The sequence below is a fragment of the Alligator mississippiensis genome, chromosome 1, assembly GCF_030867095.1.
Source record: "Alligator mississippiensis isolate rAllMis1 chromosome 1, rAllMis1, whole genome shotgun sequence".
Lineage (NCBI taxonomy): Eukaryota > Metazoa > Chordata > Crocodylia > Alligatoridae > Alligator > Alligator mississippiensis.
The window spans coordinates 178,706,409-178,724,915 of record NC_081824.1 but is presented as its reverse complement, the minus strand read 5'-3'; the positions used below and the strand labels follow the sequence as shown (position 1 = coordinate 178,724,915).

General features: G+C 41.2%; 1 protein-coding gene across 4 annotated transcripts in view; it reads right to left on the bottom strand.

Moving 5' to 3' along the window:
- The window catches only part of CDC42BPA (CDC42 binding protein kinase alpha), a 349,488-nt gene extending 335,134 nt beyond the window's left edge, over positions 1-14,354 (bottom strand). For 2 of the 4 annotated variants that reach the window (XM_014598104.3, XM_019483101.2), the window contains exon 1: positions 13,200-14,354. In XM_014598104.3, the coding sequence (XP_014453590.2) occupies positions 13,200-13,395 (196 nt within the window). In that variant the 5' untranslated portion in view covers positions 13,396-14,354. The remainder of the gene's footprint in view (positions 1-13,199) is intronic. The other 2 variants (XM_014598103.3, XM_006265476.4) reach the window with 2 other exon arrangements.
- Between the last annotated feature and the right edge of the window lie 4,153 nt (positions 14,355-18,507).

Sequence of the window (18,507 nt, the reverse complement as noted above, 5' to 3'; positions counted from 1 at the left end):
TATATTTAACATACTTTTTCTTAAGCTACTTTTTCTCCCACAACAAATCCTTTAGCTCTTGCTTCTGATGCTGGACTAAATTTTTATATTTTGCAACCTTCCAGAGAGCCCATAGGCTCCTGCTTTCTTTTTTTCCGTAGTTACTTTTGGTTTGGTGGCAATAACCAAAACATTGAATGCCTTGCAAATCTGCTTTAAGGCGTCATGACCCTGAAAGAAATTCAGACTACAGGGGCAGGTACCTTTCTTTTGGCCCCATGGTTCTAAAAGAGTCTGTTTCTCTACCAGCGTCTTGTCCCCACCAGTGGGAGGATACTAGTCTAGGGTGGTCATTCTTGCCAACAGGTTGCGACCCCCCTAGCTACCAAGAAGAACTAGCTGCTATAATTTGGAAGCATCTCAGGTATCCCTTTCCCAAGGTCCAAAATGACCCATATCCACAGTTGCACCCTGGGAACTAATAAATGACCTACCTTGGTCATATCTACAAGGTTAAACAGATTACCTACATCCACGGACACCTGACAACCTACATCCACAGTCATGTCTTGGGGAAAACCTTGTGTTTAAATGCTAAACAGACGACCTCCAGCTGCAATTATCTGATGACCTACATCCATAGTCATGCCTTGAAAAATATGAATCTTAGATCTGACAAAATGACACAATCTGACCTGCATCTCTTCACAGGCCAAAAATGACTATGCCACATTGCTGGACCTACATCTACAGTCCATATAACATGGGCGAACCTAAATCCACAGTCCAAACCCATTACTTGACTGTCCGCATTCTCCACCAATTTGTTGCATCCCTATGATGCTATTGTGGGTCTTATACCAGGCAAGGAGACTAAGACATGATTGTCCTAAACTAAAGGCACGTTTATTGAACCCTAACAGATACAACTCTAATTAGAACTGAAGTAGCATTAATAGTTAAAATTTTTAGGTTTGTAGTTAGTCAAAGCAGATGCTCACCACCCTGTAATGTTGCGAATGCAACTTCACTGGTTGATTAGGCCATGAAGTCTTGTCTGGGGCTCCTGGTTCCCATGTCTGATGTCAAGACAGGATCCTGGATCGGTGACAGGATCTCTTCAGGCTTTCTTCAGGAGTGTTCCAAAGGGTACACTCTCATTTCTCTTTATATACCATAGAGCTTGTATTTCTTAAAATATAAAATTAGTTTAAGCCTTCCTCCTAATGCATATTAGGAATCTTACTCCTGTTTGCCAAATATGGCTACCTTTAATGGGAATTTTCTATTCTTAGGTAATCTTATCATTCTTAGGTGGGCATAGGTTTTACTCTGACTGTTCCTCTATGCTCAGGTTATATTTATTCAATTTAGTTAGCCAACTTCCTGACTTGTTTTAAGACCGAGACACTATTTTTCCATCTGCTCCTTTCACTGGGTGCACATCTTGACCACAATTCAAGCTAAGCATGCATTATGAACTAAGCGCAAAGGTCAAACCCAGACCTGAAGGCCTCTGGATCCCAACACCACCCAGCCGCACCCCATTCCACCCCCCAAGAGCAGAGGCAGGAAGCAGAAGCCAGAGGAGGGAATGGGAGCCTGGACACTCCAACCATCTAAGCTTCCAGAGCCGTGGGGGGGTAGCAGCACCCAGGAGGGAGCCTGTGGGACTCATGTTAACCCCTTAGGGGCCACATGCGGCCCACAGGCCACCAGTTGGACAGCCCTGGTTTAATAAACTATTGTTCAATTCTGCAACATGATTTCTTCCCCACCCCTACCCTCATCATCAATTCCTGATTATTGGTCACCATTGGATAATGTACCTTTATTTTCATTCCCCTTAGAATAGCAAATAAAGCAGAGTCAAATCAATACTGTATGCATGTATCTATTGGAAGTTATGAGTGATGTCACAGAGCAGCAGGTTTCCAGCTTCCACCCCCTTCTAAGCCAAAGCATTACAGGTATATGAAGTTAATGTGAACCAGCATCATCATTAGTAACTCTTTTGACTACAATGATGGGTATCAACACCAACAGGAAGTATAACCTTTCTTCATTACCAGTTTGCAAGAATTAAAAATGCCCACTAATTAAAACTTATGGTCTTTTAAAGATTAGTGGTAAAAAATTATATGTGCACACACATATACACACTGTATTTCTAATAGGAAAAAAAGTTTCATATAACTTCCAAATTATTTTTACCCTCCAAAATATTAACTGTGCTTCCCAAATCTTTCTTCAAACAAGCTCTGTAGCTAGATTTATTAAAATGAGTTATTCACTAGTTGTCCACTTCATAAGGAAAACTGCATAGTGATACTTACATATCAAGACTGAATCTAACTAGGTGGTTCAAATGCTCAGAAAATTACTGTAAGACAATAAAGGACAAAAACAAAATAAGCACACAGTAGCGCGTACCATTGTCTCACACGAGAAACAAGGTAATTTAACTTGGTACAAGTTGCACTAATGCAGGTATGTTACTTTCAGTATCCAAGTAACTCAGAGCTACATCACGCAAGACACTTAACATATATTAGCATATATTAAATGCACTTAAAACACCAGTAATCGTGCTTTCAAGCAGGATAATGTGTACAAAGTGCTTGCATCCTATCGTAAGGTAGCAAAGTTACACCTTTTCAAGCGAGAACTATCTCCAGATTGTACTAAGGAACGTGTTATGTGGGACTGCTCCACAGAAATGATTCAATAGCAATTGTGGGTCCTAGCCCCAGAATCACATAGGAGTCTCAAATGTTGTGGTCCTGAGGCTGAGACTGACAACTAATTGATTGTGGATTCCAGCCCCCACACTGCACCAAACCAGCTCAAAACTCCACTGCAATATGGGGGCCAAGATCAACAATCTTCAACTGTACTAAGCATTAACATACTACTGCTCAGAAAACATTCCCTTTTAATATAACACTTACTACAATCCCATATAAAACATGTCCTGAGTGTCCCATGTAACAAAGCCCCTGAAGGCAAGCTGTGTAGGGATACCTAACCTACATTATATAGCATAGTTTTCTTCTTAGTAGCCAGGACTTCATATAAAGATTTTGGTCTTTGACTTTTATTTTTGCTTTACATCTGAGTATGAATTTTTATTGATGGGGAGACTTCATTATTCTAAAGTGTCAGAGACAGGTATAATGCAAGTAAACAAATAAGAATGGAAAACTTCTAAAACAAACAAAAAAAGTCACCATGAGAAACACTCAGAAAGCATGACTGAAGAATTTTAAGAGACTATTTGTCCACATTTCTTTCAAGGTTAAGAATTAATAAATCACTTGAGCACATGACACTGAGATTTAAAGTAAACTTATTTCACTAGCCAAAGGTGGTGTGTGGGTCTAGAAAAAGAATACTGCACAATAAGATAAACTGCAGTATAAAAAATTAAATGACACCGTGTAGTATAGCTGAGTGATACTTCATTTCTCCACAAATATCATTTGTGTAAGAAAGCTGCCTCCATAACTTCCCTCTCAAAGATCAAATCATGACAAGAACAACAACAGTGTCTTTTGTGTCAGTCACTATTAAGATTATAAAAGGCTCCTTTTCAATTTTGCCCAAAACAGAATGACAGTGTTTGTCAAGTGTTTCTCAGGAGTTGGGGGAAATAACACAGCTGCTCCAAGTCTGTTATGACAAGAATCCATGCCTTTCAGTTGAGCTATGTCTAAGGTAAACTGTAAAAAAAATAAATAAAAAGATCTTATCTATGCACAACTGCCCTGTGGCAGTTTCCATCTGAAATATTAAAATTCAGATTTCTGGGTATGTTTAAGAACTATTTTAGGCAACTGGCTAGCAGCTACAAAACACATAAATATAGACATACATAACACACTTGTGATACTTGTACATAGTATCTGACATGAAGTGAACTTTCTCTGGAATTCTATCTGTATATACAAAGCATTCCTTTAATAGGACAGAAGGCCCTATGGGAACCAGAAAATGCACTGTATGTTGATACCTCAGTGGTCAATCAGCAAATACTGGAAATGGCCAAAATGGCACAAACACACAGATTAGGGTACTTCTCATAATAGTGGAAGCATCAGTTGAACCAAAACAGTAGGCGTGTGCGAAGTGGTCAGTTTTCGTTTTGGATTCGGCCTGATTCAGGGGACTGCGATTCATTTTGCTGATTCAGATAACTGTCCCAATTCAATTCGGCAAAATCTGAACCTGAACATTCGATTTGGAGAATCAGCAATTTGACCATAGACACAACTTTGTATGTCTTTTCTATGTACCTGGAGGTACCAGGTGCGGCTCAGGAACACTGAGATGGTGGGGTGGATGAAGCATCCCACAGAAGCGCGCCGGGGGGGGGGGGGGGGGGGCGGTGTCCCTTGTGCGCTCGGCAGCAGACCTGGAGCTGAGAGATGACTCTTGGGAAAACAGGTCACAAGAAAGAGACAACTCAGGGCTCCTGAGTGACTGAGCTCTGATCCAACACATGCTAATTGTCAAACAAACTTTAGTTAAAGCTCCCCCACCACCATTTTGAAGTGCAAGATACTGAATACATGTGATGCTGCAGGCGCTTTACTTACAGCGGTTCTCAGAACCACTCTAATTAAAGTGCCCCCCTCCAGCCCAGAGTACATGTATAGATGCCCTTATTTTCTATGACTGGGGAAAAGGAAAAAGAGAGTGGTAAGAGCAGGAAGGGACCCTTAACACAAGGACTTTAAATACACCAGAATATATTAGTAAACTTGCCATTGCTAATTCCAATAATAAAAGCTTGCTTCTCAGCTTCTTACCTAACAAGGCAGCACATCAAATCAAACCCCTGAACTGCTAAGAACTGGGAGAAGACGCAGAATAAACAGAAGTATTTTGCTTCTGCTCAGGCACAAGGCTTGCTGCAGATGCAACTGAAAATAACGGAACAAAACAAATAGCAACAACATTTTTAGACACTCAAGGGCGTGTGTAGACGAAATGGGAGCCCTAAATTGAAGCAGTGGGTTTTTAAAAACAGCACTTCAATTTAGGGTCCTTTAAACCCCACCCCTGATGTCATACACAAACCCTAACTTATCTGCCTCTCCAGTGGCAGGAAGGGGAAGGTGAGATGCCAGTGGGTGGAGCGGTCCCCGGGCTGCAGGAGTGGGGAGGCGGCTGGTGCTTCTCTCCATAGCAGCAGTGTCCCCCCCGGCAGCACCCACCCACAGGCACCCGGCTCGGGTGGCTCTGGGGAGGACCACAGCAGTGGAGGGAAGCACTGGGCCCCCATGCAGCTCAGGCAGGCAGCAGACTCCAGGGGAAAAAAAAGAAAAAGATAAGGCTCACCACTTTTCTTGGGTGAAGCCTGCCTTCCTCGGCTGCTGCCAGGTTGCCTGCACAGGCTTCCTGAGGAGCCTCTGAGCTGCACAGAGCTGGTGCTCCACTCCACGGCTGTAGGGCAGCAGACAAACTCCTTGGAGTTTTGCTGCGCCCCAAGTCATTTAAGGCACATTACGCCAGCAAATTTGCTACAGTGGCTGGAATTACTGCGCAATACGCCAGCGACACATGCAAACACTGACACCATTAAGCAGTGCAAAAGAATTTAACACACTTTAAAGTGTCATGCACACATGCCCCTCGTTTCGTCTACACATGGCCCAGGTTTTCTTCAGCAATTCAGTACCTCCTCCAAAAAACAACTTGTTTCAGTCATTTGTTATGCAGTTACTATATCATTCCAATAAACTATGATAAAAAATATAGCTGAAATGCTAAACATACTATTCTGCTTTTATTTTCAATATGGCCTAAACAAACTTTTTATAAGGACTGCAAATCAAAAACCTTTTAAAATGGAAGCTAAAGAATACATAAAGTTTTACCTTCCATTTAATAACAAATTTGTTCTTGAGGGGAAGGGAAAAAATATTAGAAGGATCTGTAGGTGTGTATAGCAGAATTAGCGTGAATGAAACTGGAAGTCAAGATATGGAGGACTTATGAAACAGCAAGACTTAAGAGGTCTGCGTACACCTCATGCGGATTTTATCCATGGTAACTGCTAGTAAACCTAATTAGACTGTATTACTAGGAACAAAGCAAACTGACCTGTCTGAATAGAGGTTTTTTGCACTTATTATTAAGCCTAATGTCATGTTTAAACTATTTGAAATAAAAATCCTATAGTTAACAAAAGGGTGCACATGACTGACCTCATTCAGTTGCATTTTTTAAAGATTTTTAGTGCACATTAGTAGCATTTCCAAGTGTAATTAGTATTTCAGGAAAATACTGTGGAAGTGACTTGAACAAGACAAAAAGAAACTTTGCCTGCTACAGAGCTGGAAAAAAAGGTGCTCCAATTAAACAAATATAAACAGTATTCATGAAAGACAGAGGATTTTTCCCTGAAAAGACAAAACAAAGATAATAGTCTAATTTTATCATCTTAAGACTATCATACACAATGTGTTAAACAGATAGTCCCAGAAGTCCACATTAGCGTTTGCTACCTAGGTTTTGCTACTTGGCAACTGAAACCAATTACTTCTGGATGTTTTCTACTTGGGTTCATCACAGTTATAAAACAAATTTCTGCTTTCCAAATATAATCCAGGGTGTTAAAATACTGTTAATTTTTCACAAAGGCCTGTTTATCCCAGGCTGTAGTCATATTGGTCTAGAGGAAAAGGCAATTAGGACTCGTAATAGAGATGATATCTTTAAATTAAATTAAATTAAAGAATTTATTAGACCAACAAGATTTTTTTTTTTTGGCAAAAAAGATATTATCTTTACTACAAGTCCTGATTGCCTATCCCCTGTCTAAACATTCATATATGATCCAGCCTCAAAAAATAATATGGAGAGAAATATATTTTAAAGAGGGTGGCCGCTATCCATTTTATGTTGTATCTGCAATAAACTGCATTTATACCAGTAAATTGCCTAATTGTGGACATATATTACTTGGGAGTGAACATATTCATTTTTACAAAGGCATGGGCCAATATATGTGTAAGTTGTACTTGCAAACAGAAAGGAGGTAGAGCCTCTCAAGATCGCTTAAAAATATATCCTAAATTATTTAAACAGTGAGCCAAATCATCCGATTAATCTTATGGCAATATACACTTATGGGACATATTGTGAATTATGTGTGTGCCATAGCTTATAAAAGATGTAATTTGATTTAACGTTTGTTTAGGGAAGAGTTTGACATAACTTTTACTTGGGAAGACAGAATTGTATGTTCATTCTGGCGGAGGTAAAGAATTGGTGTGTACATATTTAAGCAATCTCAGTAGTACATTTAAAAATAATATTATGATCATGACATAAGCAAACGACTGGACTGAACAATTTAACCTGAAAAAATATTTTATTCTGGATTCATTTGTTACCCATTTTGAGTAGTATGACACAGTTAACTCAAATGATTATATTTCTCTTTCATTCCTCTTAAGTGAAAGCATGCTAAGAATTACAATTTGGAATAAAAGAATTCTTAAAATTCCTGAAGATGAAATGTTAAATGATTGTGCCCTGTTTTCATTTGTCAAACAGAGATGTACTCTTTTCAAATCAAATCAGGTCTCAAAAATCAGTCAGTCTATCTTTCTGCACAAAAGCTCCAAATAGAATTCACTATACATCTCACAAACTGCTGCAAAAGCTGCTGACTTGCTCATTACAGAATGATCAAAACACATTTTAAATCAACTCAAACAAGAAATTAAAGCCCAGGTATATCATAAGTTTGTATTTGGGAAACTAACAAATAGCAAAGTGGGGAAATGCATTGCTCTTCTGAAGATTAGCTTATAAATTAAGACGAGTGAATTGAGTCTGGCTGTTTCCTGGTTCATTTCACCATGTAATAATTATTGCCCAGTTTGCCATAATTGGTAATCTATACCGAAGACAGACTTAAGACTGGTGCAAGTATGCTAGGGATCAAAACTAATGTGTAAAGGAAAAAAATGTTGAAAGTTTACAGGGGATACTATTAGATATCTCAATGACCTATATGTTCCGTCTTTCCCACGCATACTTCTTCATTTTTTACTAAAAATAATTTGATATAAAAGTTTACAAACAACTAATAAAAGATGCAGTTTTAAGACTGCAATCACTATTTGACAATAAAAGGCAACCTTCTGCTACGAAAAAATAACATTTAAGTCTAGATGTATAACAGAAACAGCAGACCTTTGTTAGGTCACATGAATGACTAGGGAGTATCTACTGTGAATAATGCTCCAGAAATTTCTGAATTACCCTTCAGTTCTGCAAAGAGCTCAGAGATGTCACCCTCTCTGCCAGGATGATTATTTTGACTTCTGTCAGTCTACAACCATAAGTTTATAGAAAGGCATGTAGCTGCTTGTTGAATCAAAGCCTCAACAAGGAAGGTATTTTATCCCGTTTTCACAGGTGCTAACAGCAGAACTGTAAGATTTCCATAAGACTAAAGCCTTGGTCCAAAGTGAAAAAGCATAATTTTAAAAGCTGCAACACACACACCACACACACACGGATAGTTCGTAAGCAAACTGAAATTTATTTTGAAAAATAAAACGTATTTTCAGTTATCTCTAACAGCTTACATAATACTAAATGTATTGGAATATATCTTCTAAAACCAGTGAACTCTTAGCAACATAAAACCCAATTAAAATGTTTAACTATTCCATATTTGCAAAGAAGAGGTATCTGACTGAGGATTCCCCTTTCTCCCACAAAGAATTGTCAGATTTATACATACTAACATGAAAAAAAATACTTGATAAATTCTGTTACTTCTGCCATGACCAGCAGAAAATTGAATGATTGTTCTGAAACAGAGTATTTACCAAAAACAAAAAAAATCTCTCAACCTACCCAAAGAACCCACATATTATTTCCTATTTCTCTTAAAAAAAAACTCTCCAGAAGTTTAAATTATTAAAAGAATATCAAAATATCTAAAAATTGCATGATCATTTTGAAAGATTGAAATTTGATTGTTACATGTGCCACACTGTACCTGAATGCCAAGAGTATGGTGACAGTCTCAAAAACTGAGGTGCCATTACATTAGCAGTAATTCAGTACATAAAACCAAAAAAAAAAAGTACTTTTAATGAAATACAGTTAACTTTCCCATCAGAAACAGAAATAAAAACAGTAGTGAAAATCTAGTATTTCTTATGCAAGCTGGAAAAAAATTAATCCTATAAAGTTGTCATCTTCACACTGCATCATGGCTTTTTCTTTCCTCGTGTATTCTGAAGCACTTTTTCTAATGTTACAGGGTTGCTGATTGTAGCCATGTTGGTCTAAGGACATAGGCAGACAAGGTTTTTTGGGTAAATGTGGTATCTTTTATAAAACCAACTAAATAGTTGGAAAATTGTTCTTTGCAAGCTTTTGGGCACAAACACCCTTCTTCAGGCATTGGAGAATGTGCTGTTGGTTTGGGTGCTCTCCTGGGTAGATTAGAAGCCAATATGCAAAAATGCAGGTCTGTGAAAATGCAAGTTCTGCAAATCTCACTGTTCTCCTTAAAAGAACAATTCCAATCAGGCTCACTATAAGGACACTCTCCAAGTGCATTAAAAAAACAAAACAAAACAGTGAGAAACTACATTTTTTAAATGTTTTTTTACTACACTACTTGTTCTTGTAAATCCTTTGCATCCTGGCCTGCATTACCTCCCCCAAAGTCATAAGCACCAGTGACAACTGATGCTGCTGTAAAAAAGAAAAACAACATGCTTTGCATTCTCAATGTCTCCTGCTGGCAAGCTTCAGTTGCTGCAACTGGAGTTTCTCTTCAGTCTGAACTACAAACACAGCTGATCAACAAGGCAGAATAAAACTCACACTAGTGTTGCACACGCAAAACAGAGAAGCAGCAGGGCAAAGATGGATATATCATTTACATACACAACAAACAGAATCAGGATATATAATATCATACATCCACACATGGATAAATATGAAAAACATGCAAAAAAAAAAGTGTTTATACAGAAGAACATAAAATACAGATACTAAATTGCAATACCAATATCCCACGGACTTAGTTTCTCTTAGAGACCTCTGCCATGACAAGGCAACTAAAGGCCTGTTTCAATATATCCTTTGCTTACTTTTTTAAATATATTTTTTTCACCTACCGAGAGTAATCCTATCCAAAATGAAAGCTGAAAAAAATCTGTGCAAATAGTCCAACAATTTTAAGATGTGAAACAAAGTAGGTAATCATAGTACTGGGTAAAAACATGACAATATAGTAAAAAACCAAACAAACCCTAAAAACTTTAAATCTCAATAAATTGAAGCATATCGACCTTCCAAGCTAACCTAAATATAGCAGCAGTCACATTGCTATTGGTAAGATTGTGTCAGCTTTTCCATTCTAAACCTCCTCCTAACCCTTTTCCAAGAGTTTATAACTCTGTTATAAATATTCAGTTTGGCATGAAGTGTAACAGTTCCATTTCTTAAACAATTTTAAAGGCATTTCTTTATAATAAAAGTCTCCAAAGGCCAACAGAAAATATTTCTATTTCTTTTTTTTCTTAATGCATGAAGACCTAGTCAGTATCTTTCACTTTTCTCACTCTAATTTAACATACTTGGATTTTTTAAATGAAATTTGAAAGACACATTTAAATTTCTGAAACTAGTATTGTCATTTTCAAAAATGTTTCCACTTAAAACAAAGTTATGCCTTGTGCTTAATAGCAAACTGCAAATGCACAAAGGCCTCAATGCTTAGAAAAACTTAGAAACGTATATGCTTCTCCAGAAGTCCCACAGATTTAAGCTGAATTACTTGCATAAATATTGAAGTATGGACACAAGCATTCGTACTATCAGGGCCCTGACGCCACAAGGTTCTCTTCCCATGGCATCCACTGACTTCCAATGTAAACAGGCCTACTGATGAAAAAAATTACCTCAAATGCTTTGCTTCTGAATAGTGCTTTCATCTAAGGAGCTCCAAGTACTTAGCAAATAGTAGGTAGATATTGAGAAAACTCTCTCAGGAGGAGCTATTTTTCCCTATTTTGTGGCAGGGATAACTGAAACAGAGATATGAAATGATTTGCACAATGACTGATAAAGCTGGGGAGAGAACACAGATTTTCTGGCTGGCAGCTCTTGCTTTAACCATCATTCAATTGTGCCTTTGACTTAAAAACAAAACAGATGACTACCACAACTCAAACCCGGGTTCCCTTTTTTCTCAAGTAGACAATTAACAAATCTGATTATATCAGAATAAAGAACAAAATAAACAGGAATTATGCATTCCAATACCTAGGTACAATGAGATTGCAATGAAAGTTCAATTCTGCAAACCCTAATTCATGTGAGTAGCCCCAAAGTCATTGGAACTACCAGTTTAAGAAAGAACTATTTAGGATTAAGGGTTTGCAGGTTAAAGTCTCACTAAGTAAGATGCAATGGAAGTGGCTATCAGAGAGCACCGCTGCTACATTTTCTTTCTAACCAGCCCTTGACAAATACACTTGAAATTTTCAATGTAAGAAATCAAGATGGCAATTGCTCTGATAGGCCAATGCATACAGAGCACTACAGGAACTCAGCCTTAGAAGTGGAGTGGATTTCTCAGATGTACAGCTCATGAGCTCAAGAGAATGACAGGGTGGAAAAGAAGAGCAGTTAAAGAAACAGGCATGTAAGAGTGTTTGCTACAGACTTTCCAAAATAGCATTTCAATTCTATTAACAAGGTTAAGCAGAGTCTAATACACCCCTTGCAAACTTGATATACATATCTGCAGTTGCAGTCAGAACCTTAAGGTGACAATCACTTGTCAACCACCATTAAACAGCGGAAGTAACAGCATTCAGTGTGTTAAGTTTAAAAACCCCATCCTTCTGTTCATATTGATACTGAACTAGCAGAATATCAATTTAGGGAGCCAAGGGAAATTTGTTCAGTACCATAAATGCTCGTTAAACGTAATATTTCACATCAGAGATTGAAACAAATAGTTATCAATACTAATTTTAGAGTATTAATTCTCATCGTTTTAAAAAGCTGCCTCCTTAGCAAATAAAAATGTATTATATTCTGCTATATTCAAGTTAACAGCAAAGTACTGATACCAATACAAATTGTAAGACTATAAAAAGATATCCTTTTGATGCCAATAATATGACTCCAGTGTAGTATAGTACAATTTACTGCACACAAATGAAAAAGCATTGCACAGTACAGTGCTAATATATGCTGGTGACTGATAACTAACCCTATCAACAATCTTCCTGCAGCGAGAGCCTAATTATCTAACCAGTAATTTAATAAATCCAGTGATTCATAATAATATCCACATTGGACACATGTTCATAAATACAGTTGTTTGCTTGTGTCCATTTTGTGATAAAGTTTTTAAATGTAAGAGTACACTATGACTTTGGAGTTTGAAGGTCACATACAGTAACTGTTCTCTCATCAGGGTTTTTATATGCTATGTCTATATTTAGTATAAGGAGGAATAAAGAGACCACCATCCTGTCACAATTTGGGGAGCATTCAACCACTAAGTATCATTCACCTGTTTCATCCAAAAATATATAAGCGCTATTATTTTGTGCTAAACTTGAAAATAGCACAGAAAATAACTAAAACAACTCTGCTTTATAACTTAATTTAGCCTAGTAGCAATCAATTGCTTTCTGCAGCTCAGCAATTACCTCTGGTTACAGAGGACGCTGTCTTTTCTCTGTTTTCACCAGCCTTTCAAGCATATCTCGTTTCTAAGAATGGACTTTTTCTCTTATAAATACCTGTCACCATAAATGGACCATGAATTGAATTCCACACCCAAGTCAGAGAAGTATAGGCTGCTCTTTTTATTATTTTTTTTCCTGCCAAGGAATTTCTTTCAGCATCCTTCTACCTTCCCAACAACCTTACCATGCCACAACTTGGGCTGAAAACACCTAAATGTGATGGTGTCCATATTGAACAGGACACTCAAGGCTAACAAAATCCCCACTAGGAATAAGAGGTGGGCTTACCATCGCTACGAATGCTTGATGCTGTAAAAGACGTATGACCCCCAGTGAGAATCTGGGGTATAAAAAGACCCCAGTTGCACATAATGGAAGCACCATCGTCACAAAGTGCCTCACCCTCAATCATCACAGACAACGCATCCAGGGTGAGGACAAAAAAAAGATAGTATTGGGACTTACCCCATTCTAGATACTCAAGAATATTCTTCTCTCTCCTCAGTGGGGAATTATTACATTCGTCGTACAGGCAGATGAGTATATCCAGCAAGGTTTCCACACTGAAGCATTGCCCCTGGGTCTGGGTCGGCCCATCCAAAATAAATTGTTCCAACTGTCTCAAACGCACCTCTCCAGACATGATTGATTCAGTTTGCATGGGAGGAGGTGGAGGGGGGGAAGGGGGTTCCTTTTTTTTTTTTTTAAATGAGGAGGGTGACTTTCCAAACAAACCAAAAAAAAAAAAAACACCCACAAAAACCCCCGAAACCCTTAACTCTTAAAAGTCTCTTTCAAATAATGAAGAATAGCCACCAGGCTTGTGTCGCGGTCCCTCTCTCCAGCAAAGGTCAGTGCAGCTGGGCGGGTGCTGAAAGGACAAGCCACCTCGGGGCTCCACCTCACGCTGGACACGGCATCCTTGCCCAGTTGCACGCACACACACGCACACACACGCACACACACACAGCCAGGAGACGCACACAATGGCAGAGACCGAGAAAATAGCCACCCTACAAAAAAAAATTAAAATAAAAAATATAGAGCGAGATATAATAACGTCTTATGGGTTTAAAAGGGGGAGGAAGCGAGTCGGCTCCGACGCTGGGTCCTCATTCTCGTCCCGAGGACGGCGAGGCGCGGGCCGAGGTGCCCGGCGGCGGCGGGGACGGCTGGGCAGAGGGCTGCTCCTCCTCCTCTTCCTCCATTCACCAGCCCCAGGCCGGCGGCATCACCCGGCCAGAGCAGCCCCCGGCGGCATGGCGGAGCAGAGCGGGTCGGGAGTAGGAAGCGCGGGGAGCCGCGCCCCGGCGGGAGCAGGCGGAGGCACAGTCCGGTCAAGCCGCCTCCGGGGCAGCGGCACTCGCCCCCCGCAGCCGGCTCGGGGCTGCGCCCGGTGTCCGCGCCGAGCCGCAGGCCGGGCCGGGCCGGGTGCCGCCCGCTGTCAACCCCGCCCCATGGCCGCGCGGGGCGGGGCGGCGCCGGGGCGATGGCGAGGGGCGACCCCGGCTGCGGGCATCCTCTCCTCCTGGCTCAGCGCCGGGCCAAGGCGGCCAACATGGCGGGCGGGCCCTAGCGGGGCCGCCGCAGAGCCGCCGCCGGGAGGAGGAAGGGAGCGGAGCCGCCGGTGCGGCTGCAGCAGGGAATGCAGGGATACGGGCGGGCCGAGGGGAGGGGGCGGTGCGGCCGACGCCGCCGCCTCCCCACAACAGCGCAGCGCGGGGCCGCCTCTGCTCCCCCCTCCCCCCCCGGACTCACTGCTGGGGCGGCACCGCGTACAGCCCCGCTGTCACTAGCCTGCCCTACACGCACACCCCCCCCTCACAACCTGCCCCCCCAACACACACAGCCCCGCTGTCACTAGCCCCCTTCCCTGCCCTCACACCCCCCACACAGCCCAACTGTCACTTGTCCCCTTCCCTGCCTTCACAGCCCCTCCCCACACAACCCTGCTGTCACGAACCTCCTTTTCCTGCCCTCAGACTCAACCCCACAAAAAGCCCTACTGTCACTTGTCCCCCTTCCCTGTCCTCAAATCCCTTCACACAATCCTACTGCCACTAGCCCCCACCCCACAAAACCCTGCTGTCACTTGTCCCCTTCCCTGCCTTCACCCCCCCAGCCACTGTCACTAGCCCCCTTCCCTTCCCTGCCTTCCCAATGCCCCCCACACCACCCTGCTGTCACTAGCCTCCCCTTTCCCTGCCTTCACACCCACACCACCCAGCTGTCACTAGCCCCTCTTTCCCTGCCCTCCCATTAGCCCAGGGGGCTGCAACGTTTCTGTGCAGTGCTAGAAACACCTACAACCTTGACTTGTAAGATGTTGACGTGCCAGGGGCAGATGGCAGGGGAGCCACAAGGGGCCCAGTCCTTGTTGTGGCAGCGCAGCCCCAGCCCCTTCCCCACTGTCTGCCCCGTCCATGCCAAGTAAAATGCCTCTGTGTGCACTAGCCTCTTCTTCTCTGCCCCTGAAGAGCCCCGCAGGGCACTGTGTTGGCTCTTTGGTCCTCCTTTTAGGAGAGTGTGTTGTCACTCCTCCAGATCACACTTTGCTCCCCCCTCCACCCAAATGCCGTACAGTCAGTGTGAAGGGCCTGAGGGGTTTTATTTCTTGATCTTTTTTATAACAAAGCCCATGGTTCCCTTTGGAGACTGCTTGGGGTGCTAGTCCAGGCTGATTTGCCTTCAATTTTTTTCTTAAAATAGACCTTAATCAGCTATGGTGACACTCTCACACACTTGCCTGCCTTCCTTCCCAAAGGGCTACCCATGCAAACTCGTGCACAGGAGTCACTTCCTGAAATTCAGCCATGTCTGAGGTGAAAAATGGTAGCTGTTTAGTAGCATGTAGCAATTGCTCTTGATGTCAAGACAAGCTGCAAAAAATGCGATGTCTCACTGAAACTCCCTGGGGAAGGGGGTGCAAATTTAAGGCTACAGCTGAAACTACCCCACCTTTTCTCCAGAGAGGCCTTGGCTGGCAATGCCCTTCCTTCTGTCCTAGGAATTCATTGTAAGGCTGGGGTTGGACTTGGCAAAGGTGATTCAGCTCATCTTTGCCACAACAATGATGTGGGTAATATTGGTATTTTCTACCTTAGCCTTCCCACTGGGTGACAAAGCATTTAGAGACTTATTTATGAGCATGTGCTCACTTGAACAAAAGAAAAAACTAAGCATAACACTATCAAGATTTTTAAAAGGGGGAAATACCCATGCATTTTTTCTAGGTGCTCTGAAAGATGTGTATCTTTTTAATTACCAACAAGTCATCATCCCAAGCCCTGCGGCCTGAAGCTACAGAAGGCAGGGAGTTTCCTACTATTTGTTGGCAAACAGGAGAGCAGATCTGAACTCTACCGGGGAAGGAGCTCTCTGCCACCATCTGTTGTTCAATGCAGAAAAGAGCTCAGGCAATAGCTCAAACAGAAGATCCTTAAGGAAAGAGCTCTTTGCTACCATCTATTGGTGGACAGTGGTAAGGATGGAAATTTTAGTTGCATATGCTCTCCACCTAGAAAGCCACCACTAAATAAAGCTGAAACTGCTTGCAAACCCTGAATTAGTGGCATCCTTAGAAAAATGCCAGCTCTTCATTTTCACGTGCTTTTTGACTACAGGAACAATAAAAGAGCAATTCTTTGGTGCAAAGAATTCAGAAAGATCACAACAGGGAAGAATGTTTCTAACACTACAGATTCCTGTCTGAAATCTCTGCGTTTACTCTGTGAATCATGTTTGCCCACCTAACAGTGCTAGCCTAGCATGGCACCCTGTGACAATCTGGAAAGGATCTTAAATCACCCCAGGGTGCCATGGCACCTGGGTTGAGAATCCCTGTCCTGTAACATGCCATAAGTGAAAGCAAAGGAGTTGAAGACATTGGCAATGCCCGGTCACTGCAATGAATGGTAGTAGTTGTTGGTTAATGTAAGCTCACATGATTCAAGGGATAGGAGCGTGGCCCATGCTACATAGGACAACTAAACTCTCACAGTTATTGTCAATCTGCCCTAGGGGAAAAACTCCTTCCTGACTCAAAATGTGGCAATCAATGTGACCCTGAGCAGAACAACAAGACCTGCCAGCAAGGAACCTCTGAGTTCTCATGTCCATGCAAGACAATTGAGCAGGATTTGAAAGGTAGGTGTTGAAAAATATGCAAGTCCAGCTTGCTACTGTTGAGGTGAGCTAGCTTTGCTTCTATGGGCTGGGTTATTTGTTGAAACTGTTTTTGTTTTTTTTAATTGTGACAACTTGACTTGCCAAGGGTTGTTAGTCTTCTAAGGACAAATACCCAAACGTAACAAGTGTTAAATTTGTTTGACCAGATTCTGTACCCAGGCTTCTGTGTCCTCCAAAATTTGATTTTATAGACACAAATCTTCCTTGGTCACTGACAGGTGATGAGGCAGATGCCATAACAATGTGTCTCCATGATAAGATACAGTTCAGAGGTAATAGAAAAGAGACAGTTCTGCCACGTGTGGTGAAGGACAAGAAGGAAACCATGGTGGCTGTTCACTGAAGCTGCAGAGCTGGGGAAATTCTAATGAGTGCTCACTTCATACTCATACAGTGGGAAGTAATATAATCAAGTGGGGAACTGGAGCTATGCCTGGCTACTGACCCAAAACCCATGAAGCATAGTGGAAAAGGGGAGTAAAGTGTTAAGGTATATTTGCTTATTTGGTATTCACATTGCCAAAGGACTGCTGCCAAGAATAGTATCAGGGTAGGTCTTTTGTTTTATTTGTGCATATTATTGCTGTGTTTTCCCAAATTCATGTTATATACCTTGGTAAAGTGTGTCTTTGTTTTGAATTTAGACTCTGCTACTTTTAAGCAAGGAAAAATTCTTTTTAAGGGAGCTAGAGTATTTAGTTTTCCTGGGTTTCCATGTAGGGGCTGCTCTTGTTTGTTAATTTTCAGAGGGACCCAAAATCCTTTGAACCTGTTGCTGCCAGCATCATCTGACAGAAAGGTTACATATCACACCAAATCTTTTTGAGGTGCCTTCAGCCAAAAGACATATGGGATATGCTTCTCTAAAATTTCCCTTTTTACAGATCAGCCAAAAGTAAAACATAGCTTCTGATGTAAACCTCTATAGCAATTATTTTTATTCTTCTCATGCAATTGTCCAGTCTAGAATTCCTTCACTCAAGAAAGATAAAGATGGGTTTCTCTGATGGCCCATATTATCAGTTCATGAATATCTCTTGGTTCTGCTCACCAGTTTTGTCCCAGAAGCTATAAGAAGTCTAATCTACACCACCAACTAATAGAAATAATTAATATTAGTAGGAACACAAAACGTAAGGGAGAATTGGCAAAATCCATCCAGTGAACCATTGGCAGAGATTAAAACAGGACTCAAGAATTCCTGACTTTCTGGCTCCATGGTATGCCCGCTAGATCATCCAGCATAATCCTGACATTTTATAGCATGTCTAACATAATCACAGTGAGGTCTCCTTTATCTCATCCTATTTTTAATGACATCAAGGTATTATTTAGCACATGTCTATTACTTAGTGCCATGGATATGAAAGCACCTTAAAAACAACTAAAGATGGAGCCACAATGCAAAGGCATTTTATAGTTTACAATAAATTAAGAAAGGAAGAGAGGAAAGCAATGGCAGAAAAAGAACCGATTAAGGAGAGAAGGATAAGAGTAAAGACAATATAATCTTGTCATGTGATGAGTTCACATGTCTTAAAGGTTACACCACTATATTTTTTTATGTAGAATGACAGCACCTCCT